At 34.3% G+C, this 12,341-nt stretch overlaps 1 protein-coding gene across 1 annotated transcript; it reads right to left on the minus strand.

The window, feature by feature from the left end:
- Window positions 1-1,262: 1,262 nt before the first annotated feature.
- Window positions 1,263-11,713, minus strand: LOC120331474 (3-hydroxy-3-methylglutaryl-coenzyme A reductase 2-like). The gene is made up of 5 exons (XM_039398559.2): window positions 10,355-11,713; window positions 9,618-9,852; window positions 3,909-4,015; window positions 3,292-3,477; window positions 1,263-2,028 (listed from the first exon to the last, which is right to left on the minus strand). The coding sequence occupies exons 1-5, from the start codon at window positions 11,578-11,580 to the stop codon at window positions 1,356-1,358; spliced, it is 2,427 nt and encodes an 808-aa protein (XP_039254493.2). The 5' UTR covers window positions 11,581-11,713; the 3' UTR covers window positions 1,263-1,355.
- Window positions 11,714-12,341: the final 628 nt, after the last annotated feature.

Here is a 12,341-nt window from a genome sequence, read left to right on the forward strand (position 1 = left end):
CCACATACATATTTCACAAGATGAACTATAAATCAAAATAATATTGTGAAACAGTTAAATTTAATGAGACACTTTCATTATTGTGGAGCCCAAAAATATGAAGAATCTTATTTACTTGAGTAAAAACAAGCTACAGTATTTTTGCATATGAGATGGCAAATATGTATTTAGTAGTTCATATACCTTAAAAACCCACCCTTCATTATCAATATTTCTTTTTTATTAGAATTGGGTATTGCGTGTATAAACTGACTGCAGAAAAATATTTTACTCAGGTTCAGTTTTGTAAAATCGTCCAAAATATCTGTATGGCAATTTATTTAGTCATATCTACCATTATTGAATATTTCCATTGTAGGCTAGACAAACAATCCATTTAGTATCAATAGATCTTCCTCTGTTGTACTTTTTGAAATTACATTTTTCTACAAAATCTGCTCCAATTTATTTGAAATTTACAGTAAACAGCAATATCTTTTTTGCGAGAATTTCTGTACCATTCATAAATGAAGGAATTGTTTTTTGGGTTCTAAATGAGAATCAAAAAAGAAACTTCAGTTTCATAAACTGCTAGTAAAAAGTAATGGGGTTATTAATAGGTTGCTAATATAAACTAATGAATGTGAGAATGTATACCGATATTGTTTTAAGCGTGATTCAGTCTGAAAACTGAGATATCTAAATCAGGGTTTCCCAAACTGGGGGGGTCGAGAGACGAATTTTAGGGGCACGCGAAGGACACACCAGTTTCGATATTCATTGAAACTAGTGCAAAACATAAATCTCACGATTTCGAATATGATCGGAGTAGCGGCGCGCTTGCATAACAATGCCGGCTTTGATTGTTTATACCCGAGAAGTGGCGTGTATCCAACTCTGTCACTTGACGTCGCCAATTTTAAGACTCAGTCAAGATGATCCAAACTTCTCTTGATGCCGCCCAGCATTGCTATCTCCAGACTACACTTCAGCTCGGAAGATAAGACCCTTGCTTGTTAACATTCCAATGGTAGATGGGTGCTTTTTACTGACCTTGAAGTGTTTCCTTTGGAGTTAAAATGGCAGTTAAGAATCTTAACACTTCTCTAAATACAGCCCAAAACTGCCGTGTTGAAATTTAAAAACGATTCTTCTAACAAATTTATATACCTACAAAAACCAGTTCAACCTTTCAAGCATTAACATCGTTACCATACGAGAATCAACGCTGGCATGTGGCAATGAACCATATTTTACAGGTGGACAATTTAAATGCTGTAATATTTAAAGACAACAGATCATATTCAATTTATTTTGGTCGCATATTGAGAACACACCATGCATAAAGTGTCATAATTGATAGACAAATATAAATTCTATAAGTTAAACAAAACACTATGCTCTGATTTCTGCTTTTGTGTTGGAAGTCTGTTATGTTTCATGTGGCTTTGTACTAAATGGCCTGCACTTAGAGCTGATAACAGCGACAGTTCACTTGCAAGCACAGTGGCACAGACGATTTGCGCTAACTTTCTTGCATTATGGCCAGCCTTCGAAGTTTGTGAACTGCTACCGCCAACCCCTAGTAAATTTAAACAAGCTCGCTGTGCATCTAGTGCTGTTCCGCCACCACATGTAGCCACTTCAATACAAGGCATGGTGCAAGTCATTAATAAGGTTGCTTCACATTCTTCAGATGGAGGAATTTTTTCTAAAATTGTCATACAATTACTGCCTTCAACGTTTTGTGCTGGATCTTGCCCAGTAGCTATATAAATTGCAGTCACTGCATTTGCAGCATGTGCGTTAAATCCACCGATGCTACCGGCCATTGCTGAGCCAATAAGGTTCTTGCTTGTGTTTAAGTGAACAAGATCGTTAATGTTTGTTTTTAGAACTGAATGAACAACTGATGCAGGAATTCTTGCTTCAGCAACAACAGATTTTCCTCTTCCTAAAACCCAATTGATAGAAGATGATTTCTTGTCAGTACAAACATTACCACTCAAACTAATTATTTTCATGTTTGGATGAAGATCTCGTAGCCACCTGTAAAATCAGAAATAGACATTATTCAGACAATATTCATATTGGCAAGCAGATCTCTTCATTTAAATTTCATTCAGCGGTACATCTTCAATGAATTTCACGGTTGCTGAATATATTTTCATTTTATTTTCATTCAATCATTTTATGCATTTCGATTCGACAGAACTGCAACCTGTGAATAAATTTTGGCCCTCGATGACAAAAACAAAAGCTGCTTATAAATCTAATATTATCTGCGCACGGATGTATGTCGAAAACTCGAAAGTAACAATAGCTGTTGTAGGGCATTTCTTTTGTAGTAATTGGAGTATCGAAGTCGTACCGTGAGTTGGCAGTGCGCCATAATCTGAAGTTTCATGTTTCGATTTTTTTAGGCTGGAATTGATCCAGCCCGCACGCTACCGTAAATGTGTATATTTAGCCAAGTAGGAATAAAGTTTGCTGAACACTGATTTAACAAACTTGTCTCTTATCTATGTTGAAATGTTCATTGAGAAAATGCAGGTCTGTATTACAGCTGACAAATTGCAGAAACACAGTTCATATAGATAAAAAAACGCAGATTAATTAGGTTGGCAAGTGAATGACGTAAATTAGTGTATAAACAGGAAACAAATGTGACAATTTAATTGCATTGCACTTGAGCAGCGACATTCTGCATCAAGCGTCAATTAATCTTAATGTTTATTGAAATCTTCATATATATCTTCATGAACCTTTCACATAGTGAGAGATTGTTTTTCCGGTTTTACCATAAAATTCTCTGAAGGCAGTAATGATTAAGAACTACTTGAAAAATGTGAACGAAGTCTCTTCAAGTATGGACTACAGTCTATAAATCATCTTCTTATGAAACAATGAGTGGGCAATGACCTACATTCTAAAACACCTTATTCCCAGTATTACAAGAGCGAGCTCTTGAACTTAGAGATTGATGACGGATATCATTTGCATAAATTATGCCATCGCTCTCTTTTCATGGAATAAATAGAAATTCTGACTTAACATATTCTGCAATTTGTACTATTTTAAATATTTTAAATCAACCCCACGAATTATTTACTGAAAAGTAATTCCTAATGTATATAACAGACGTTGGAACATATTATTGTGGAAAATCTTTCAAATAAGTTTTCTTAAAGCAAAGTCGCAAGCTTATGTAGGTTTACATGTGTAATAGTTTGGTTGACACAAACTTGTGAGAAACCAATTTGAAACTAGAAATATTTCAGAAACCCCAATATTATTTCATAAATATCTTACCGAAGGGCATGCTCTGCTCCTTTGGAGACCATATTCATTCCCATTGCATCCCCTGTTGATGCTTTGAATCTAATATAAAGCAATCTTCCACAGACAATAGGAAACAATGATTCCAATCTTGCATATCGACTTGTTTCATCAAACTTATCTTTCACCAGTTCAAAGTTGAATTGATCTTGCAGCCAACTGTCAAAAATTTGAATAATTTTAGAATATAATTTTAGCAAAGTCATGTTATAAGTTAAGTAGGGTCAAAGAGATTAATAAAAATCAATGGAGAACACTCATTCATCATTTTAAAAATGTGAAAATGAAAAATTGCCAAAAAATTTTAATTCAAGAAAATGTAGAGAGCATTGCGACATGAAAAATTTGAATTAAATAAAATGAATTTATAAAACCTCTGACTTGAATATCAGTTATTCCTCATGATTTTTGCAACAAGATGTAATTTGCACACAATTCATATTTCGACAATTATACAACCAAACATAATTTGCTTTCAGCAATTCATAATTACACTAACACAATTTTTTGCTCTTCAGACAAGCATAAAACATGTTAAATTTGTGAGCAAGCTTATAAAATATAGTTTATTCCCTATTCCGCCCATATACCTTGCCATTTCACATGCTTCTCTGGAAGTTGGAAACTCCACAACAGGTGCTCTTGTCATACCATCACTGTATACAGTTGCCTCTACACCCCCGGACTTAAGAACAGCCTATAATTTGCAAATATATAACTAGTTGAATATCATGATTCATGAATCTCAATAGCAATTTTACAATGTCATATCCACACTTAAATATAGTGAGCCAAATGCATTGCCAATGTGGACACAACTGGAGTGAAGTGATACTCGGTTGTCAAATATATTTCGTTCAGGATTGGTGTTCGACTACCGATTTGTTAGAGTACGAAACTTTTTTGACACAAGAAACAATGGTAATATGTTTATGAAAATTATGAAAAATTTTGTATCAGTTACGTTTGATCTCCCTCAGCGGTGCGATCGAATATCCGAGCACAAAATTTCCGTTGGAGTACCGTAACATTTTTGACTATAACTTTTTGGTTGACTACCGAATTGTTTGAGTATCGAGTCACTTGACTAACAAAGTATTACTGTAATTGCTTGGTTCAAGATGTACCCAACCAAATACAGAAAGTTATCATTTAATGCACTGGTAATGATAATACACCGAAATGCAAGTTGATATCTGCCTGGTACCTTATAGGTTATAGTACAATCAATACTATCTTCTTATAGCCAGAATAAAATGGGGAGATAATAAAAAATCAATTGTGAACAAGATGGCAACAGATGTGCATGACTACTTAATAAAACAGACTGTGCAACAGTGTTAACTCTAAGCGAATTATGAGTGCGAAAGTGCTTCGCAGTCGGAAAAAAAAGTGCGAAAGTGCTTTTGCCGATTTTAGCAAGATAGGTGCCCTAGCCTTTCATATAACCCATTTAAAACAGCATAGATACTCGAAAAAGCGCTCCTCTGGTTAATATTATGAATTAAAGAGAAGCCTTTCCGTTAACCGAGTTCCCTTTAAGCGAATTCATGTTTAATTAAAACAAGCGAATTCATCGGCAACGAAAGGACATCTGCTAACACCTGCGGGGGGGCAAAACTTTCATGCAATGTATCACGATGTCAGTTGCTTACTTGCGTGAACAGCAAAGGCTTTCACATTTGTTACTCCTTACATCTAACAGACAACGATTGATACATGCAGGCTGGAAACCATATTAGTTACAGGGTGGATCATTTGTACAAAACCCGTGCAAAATAATTCCCCTCCACCCTCAAATATAAATAGCAATCAACTAATTAGGGTTAGGTGCCCTGGAAATTCAACTTTTTGATTTATCACTAAACCTAATCTGATAATTATTAATTTGTGATTTTGAACCACTTTGAAAGTCGCCACCCGCTGTTGTAAAAGATAGGTTAACCTCGTTCCCTCGGAAATATTACGCAGGATACTCCCCTTTTAGGAGATGTGTTGACCTACTTTCCTTTCAAACTTTTTTCTTCGAAATATTACACAAGATCACTTTGAAAATCCTCTGTTTCGTGAGCTAGCGTGACCTAGTTTCTCATTTATATTTATATTATACTATTTCAGAGCTCAAAGACCAGTAATTCTTAAATGTCGACATGCCTTGGTTTGCGTGCGATTTCGGGCAGAAAACATCATATATTGGCAATAAATAATTTTTAATCGACCACATGAACGCTGATATCCTGAAAATTAATGTTGAAAGAGAAGTACGCATTCTCAGATATCGGACATCCAGTCGCGATATTCAATCGTTTGTATGCACAAATCTCACATTAATAGTAATTGCTACCCAAGTTTGTAAAGTTTAGAAACCAACAAACAGAAAATAACTTACGGTATTCTAAAACACAATTAAAATTCAGTCGGCAATAAATTGCGCCAAGACGATGCCATACAAAACGAAAAAGATTTAGTCGCGAGAGTTACGTTAGATGACTGCAAAACGACGTTGTTTTTTAAGCAGAATGTAAAACAATCAAATAAAAAAACGGGAGTTACGGCGCCCTTAACACATCGTGTGTATTAAACTTCCCTGGTAAGTACTATTATTATTGTACTTATACACCTGTTGGAGTATTTCGGACAGTTTCGAATTTAAAATAAATGAAAACCCGACATACAATAAAGACGCAAAAGTAAAATGAACATTTATTGAAAAAGTTATTATTTAAGAAAGACAACATGATCGTACAATTCCGCCAAAACCTCGATGTTCGCAAGTGAGAGGATAAATAAATACTTTCCTGTATTCGATCAATTAACTTTAGCGTATCGTTGTTCTGCCAACAAACAGCGGGGTGCAAAATATTTCCGTCCTGGGATATGCTCACAAATATTCTCGATATTAATATCATACCCTCGCGTATGTACTTTCTATTAGCTCTTTAGTGATCCCTTTCATCCCTGGCCAAGTCATGTTTCGAATATGTGAACATTTTATTCGACCATACATGGCCAGCGGGATGTTAAAATTGTAAACAAGAGAGAGGTAAAATCAATCGCGAATTTCGTTATAATGGCTCGTTTACGAATTGATGCGCTTGTTATTTTTTTTTCGAAAATGATTACATTTGTTGTATTTTGAGGCATTTAAGCAGTAATAATTAGGGCATGACATCATTAAAATCGTCAAGTGAGATCTTGAAATTGCAAATTCCGTGAATAAAATTGTGAATTACTCGGGTAACGAATTCAGCTTTAATGACCGTCGGGGTATTGTTTTGTTGAAAATTATTATTAATGTGAGAGCGCCAAAAAGATACAGTCCATACCGATGCGACTGCAATTTATATGGCCGCACTTGGTGTGGCGCGTTTATTAATAGTGTAAAATAAATTAAACGGATATCAATTATAACCAAGCGTGTCAGCGTGTTTATTTTCTGTGGTCAAGAATCGTAAAATACCATCTTGAGACAAATTCACTGCCAAATCTTAATTTTCAGTTATTATCGTTATACAAATAACGTGTGGCAACTTTTTGATTTATCGTCGACCAAAAAACCGCCCCACACTCGTCCAAACGTGTGTCGAGCTTGAACGACAGGAACAATTTCATCGACGACTTTAATTAGGGAAAATATGTATTTTATCGTGAATGCAAAATAAATGTGACAAAACGCTTTTTTTCTTTTCGAAAACGAGTGTCCTGAAAAGTAAAATATGATCTAAATTAATCGCAAAAATGTTTTATTTTAAATGTTACAAAACACATTTTCGCGATATAACCTTGTATATTCGGAAACGGATGTCGTGAAAAGTAAAATATGATCTAAATTAATCGCAAAAATGTCTTATTTTAAATGTAACAAAACACATTTTTCGCGATACAACTGTATTTTCGGATACCGGGTGTCATGAAGAGTAAAATATGATCTGAATTAACCGTAAATAATGTTTCATTCCAAATGTATCAAAACGCATTTTTTGCGATATAACTCTGTATTTTCGAAAACGGGGCGTCATTATTAATCTAATGTTTTATCTATCGTCTGACTAACGTCTGGTACACATCATATTCGGGGAGAACTCTAGCCCGCGAAACGTCATTTAATTTAAAATAGAGAATGTTTCACCCATTCCAAAACGGAAAATCGCCAGTAAGTCGACAGGGATTCAACCCTCCGGATTCAGTATTCTATATCCCCCGTGTCAGAACTTTCTGAAGAATGGAACAAAGAACCCGTCAAACCGCCGCGGAAGAAGGGGAGTATTTTTTGCACTAATAATCAGGACGTGACATTATCAAAATCGTCAAGAAACTGGTGAATTTGCAAATTCCATGAATAAAATTGTGAATTGCTCGGTAACATTTTAGCTATAACTATCGCCGGGGTATTGTTTTGTTGAAAACACGTTGAAACTTGAGGGAATTAGTTACAATTAGCGCCTGACCTCTATTAGGCACTCGAGCACTCGAAAAAAAAGCACTCCAGCCCAATCTTTTTAGCATTAAGTCGCATACGTAAAATATCCTGTAAAAGAAGTGCTGTTCATTAACGTCATCTCGTCTTATGACCACGCAGAAATGCCTTTATTGCCGAATTATTCAATCACTATTTTAAATCAACATTCAGGATTGGCACAATTTCGGATTTGCGAACTTTATCACCATAGAAAAACATGAGAAAGTTAATTATCGTCTTAATAAATATCTGCATCACGGTATCGACAATAATATTACCATTCGCATAAAATTGGGACGGTAAATATACAAATCTTGGTAGGTATTAAAGCCAACGCAAATGTTAATTTGATTCCTCAATGTCTTCAACAGCTGTTGCCGATGTGAACCAACGGGTAAACCCGAAATATAAAACTTCGATGTCCGCCCGACCCGCAAGAATTCATATTTGTATAAAAGAGAGGGCGGGAATATAGATTAACAAAACCTGGATGTCGCCGCCAAAACGATCGGTGACAAGAACAATTAGCGATTACAACGGAATTAACCTATAAAAAGGCTTTGTTGCCGATTTTCCGAGGTTCCAAAAATATTTGTTATTGGGTACTCGTTAAAAATATTCGATTCAAAAAAATATTGAATTTTGCCCACCCGTACTCGCATATCAATGAGAAATAGTTGTGTAAATATCGCAAAATTCCGGAAAATGCCACGTGCTTTCAACATTGTGATTACAATAAAATGGCACCTAATGGTATTTTGTGAATTTGGTGATTTTGCAAATCTGTGACATGCAGCTAAAAGTTTCCTCTGATTTGAAAATCGTGCACTTTGGTCACAATTCATCCAAAGTGACTATAATATTTTACTAACACTTTTATAGTCATTTTGAATTCATCGATATCATTGATAGTCACATGACCACTCTCGTTCAAACAAAACGCTTTGCGTAGTATTCCAACATCTGGTTTCAAAGACGCCGGGAGCGTTTATGCGGGAATCGGTGTGCTTGTATAATAATCATTTTATAAACAAGAATTTTGCCGTTAATGCATGTGCTTTATCTCCTATGTCTGCATCTCATAGGTTAGAATTCTGGTAAATATCGTTATGATATGCAGATTTGATTTACAAAAGTACTAGTATGTTACTTATTTGTCAACTTAATACTCAGAAAATATTTGTTAACTTCGAATTTTTATTCCATTCAAAATCGGAAAAAAGTGCTATTTCTCTTCAAATTCGGAAAAAAGTGCTATTTCGCAGTCCCTAAAAAAAGTTGCGAAAGTGCTTCGCAATTTTCGCAAAAAAGTGCGCTAATAGTGAACACTGCTGTGCAATGCCAACTAATTTATTAAAGAGCTCGTGTAGTAGACTTAGTCTCACAGTTCCTTGAAATGTGTTCAGACAAAAAAATATTTTAAGGTAATTTTAATGCGACATAACGCAGTCTGATTTATTTGGAAATAAAAGTTATTGAAGAATTGAGTTCTCACTAGGCATAGGCATTGTAAATAAAATAATGTCACATCTACAGATTCAATTTTGAAAAATTCGACAAGCAATATTATTCAATGTATACAATGAGAACAATTTCAACCATAGTCTTTTTCCCATTAGATTGATTTAGGCAAATCAAATAAATCTGTTGAAGAATTGCTGTCATTCATAGGTCAGCAAATTTAGGTCAAGTTGAAATCATGTGAACCAGAAGTATATTTAGAAATTCAAAAAAACTCAAGACAATATGCAAAAACAGAACATATCACATCTTAAGAATCCAATCGATAACACATCACTAAGTAAACTATCCAACGATAGAATGAAAACAATTAACACACCTTCATTCCTCTATTTGTGCTTGCAAGTAATGTTCCTTCTGTGGTAGCCATAGGTACATAATATTCCTCTCCATTTAATAGCAGTGGACCAACAACTCCCACAGGCATGGGAACATACCCAACAGTATTTTCACAGCAGGCTGCAGTAGCTTTACTGAAGTTATAATGAGCGAAAGGAACCTGCGTTAACGCAACTTGTTGGTCTTCGGTTGATAATTTTTTATTGAGTAGTTTTCTGAGAATATAAAAAAGCATATAGGTTTGGCAAAGAGGCTGGAGCATCAACTCACTCAAATTCACTATAATTTTACTGTTATACTTCAGATTCTTACCCAGATATGTTAGCAAATTTCAGACCATAAAAAGAACAAGCGAGTAAATGGTAACTTTTCTAAAATATTTGTGTAAAAATTCTGACCGACATTTTTTATGACACTTAATTTGATTTAATTTTTACTCCTAATTTTTGTTCTAGTAGCCTTTCTGTATAATAATGAAAATTTTCAGGCAGACCCAAACACAGACTAACAATTGATTGCAGTTTCAATCATATCCATAAAATAATAAAAAAACACATATTTCCAAATATCATTACTAAAAATTTAGATATTCAAAATCAGGGTATTTGAAAACTCTCAAAATTTAGATGCTTCTTTTCAAAAATATTGATATTACAAGCACCACAAAATATTATAAGAGCATAAAGTATTATTACATATAATGCTCGAATAGATTACCTTCTTATATATACTCCTCGATTTGGATCTTTCAAAGTAGTTTCCAAACGATGAACTTGAATTTTTCCAAGGTCGACGAGAGAAATGATTTCATGGTCAGTAAGCAAGTTAGAATCTTCCTTTAATAACTCCATACAAATTGCAGAAGGTCTTGGTGCAGCGGACTTCTTTGGTTCTTGATAGAGCAGAGATACAGACGAGCTTTCGCGACGAAGCTCTTGATGAAGCAATGCTTGGGGTATTGACTGAACTTTTTCATTTTGAAATTTACCTTCTTGCATAAGGAACTTTCCGAAAAGCAGCATTAGAATTGTTACAGTAAAAAACTGCTGTGGTGTCAAAGTTAAAACCGAATCGAAAGATGACTGCATATGTTCATTATGGGGAAAATTATCACCAAATAAGATTCGTGCACCATTTGCTGCCAGTAAAACAGTACATAAAAGAATTTTAATTTTATTTGTTAATGGGTTCATTTCCTTATTCCATTCCTTTTCAAGGACAGTTGAAAATTTTTCATTATACCATTCTGGAATTGTTGAAATAGATTGCTTTCGTGTCATCGTCAAAAAGATTGCTAAACAAGCAGGAACGAAGGTTGTGAATATAATGTAATTTAATAATACCGAAAGACTGGCGAAGCAAAAGATGTCTTGTAGCTGGCGCACCTTCATTGTACTGCTTGTAATGATGACCAAAATTTCTATTATTGTGTCAAAAGTCACGACAGGTCCAATTTTTTGCATAGCTTCGGCAATTCGATCCTGAACAGCCAGAACTGTACTGGCTGTTAAAGTATGTTGAATAAGAATAACAATTCGAGACAAATCTATTAAAAGTAAAAATATCGGCAACGATTCTCCAACAATATTCCAATCTTTATGCAAAAGTTGAATCAGCGTTGCGGCAAAAACAATAGCTCCAAATGTGACGCACATGCATACTCCTGCTACAAGATATCCAGATCCGAGGCTACTAATTTTTCGTAATTTGACGAAAAAGTATAGGATCGTCGCACATCTTAAAATTGATAACAACACAGCATCACTGCTTGCATGTGACGAGAGTTCTTCTTCATTTGCTTCACAGTTGAACGACCACTTGCAGAATTCAAAAGGACTTCGTAAATTAAGTGATACAGCTCCGACAAACATCGTTACAAAACAAACCATGACTTCCAAAGAATAGTTCGCACAAAATTTTCCATATTTTTCGAAAATATTCATCGTTGATATAAAGTTACAGTGATAGTTTGGGTGAACTTAAATATTATTACAAAAATATATTGATGGCGTTGTTGCTTTCACATTCTTGAAAATTACATCTTCTGAAAAAGTTTTAAAATTATCGAGTCAATTAATTTAAAGAGATCGGTTCATCTACATCAGCACCTTACAGCCATACATTGGCATGACACAAAAATCCAATGACAGAATGTTGGGATGAGTTTTGAAAACAAATAGAAGCTTTTAAATTATTTATGAAAGCCCAAGTACAATACACATAACTATATTTAAATTCACTACTCTGCGGCCACACTACAGAGTCAATTATGTATTTTCAGTACCGTAATCTGTGTATCGAATCATTAATTAGGACAAGTTAGTTCCGATATTACCACTATCATTAAAACAATAATATTGTAATTCTAAAATAACAAGGTTGTGACTCCACTTTAGAAAATTCCTCAGATTTTAACTATTTCATTACAGAACTTAATAGGCAAATAAATACTGAAATTTTATGGTATGCATGGCTATTTGATTTGAAATATTATTGAAATTTTAAATATTGGACTAACCTAATTGTTTTTTTTTCAATTTATGGTTTAAAATCTGCTGAACATACAATCCAACAAGCTCAAAATTTAAAATCTGCGTTACAGGTACTACAGTAATAACAAAATTAGTCTGTTATCATAACTTTTCGTTTTAACTACTGAACTAAATAACCTTATGTCTGTATGTTATTACTTATTTTCTTTTTT

The sequence above is a fragment of the Styela clava genome, chromosome 6 (assembly GCF_964204865.1).
Source record: "Styela clava chromosome 6, kaStyClav1.hap1.2, whole genome shotgun sequence".
NCBI classification, from domain to species: domain Eukaryota; kingdom Metazoa; phylum Chordata; class Ascidiacea; order Stolidobranchia; family Styelidae; genus Styela; species Styela clava.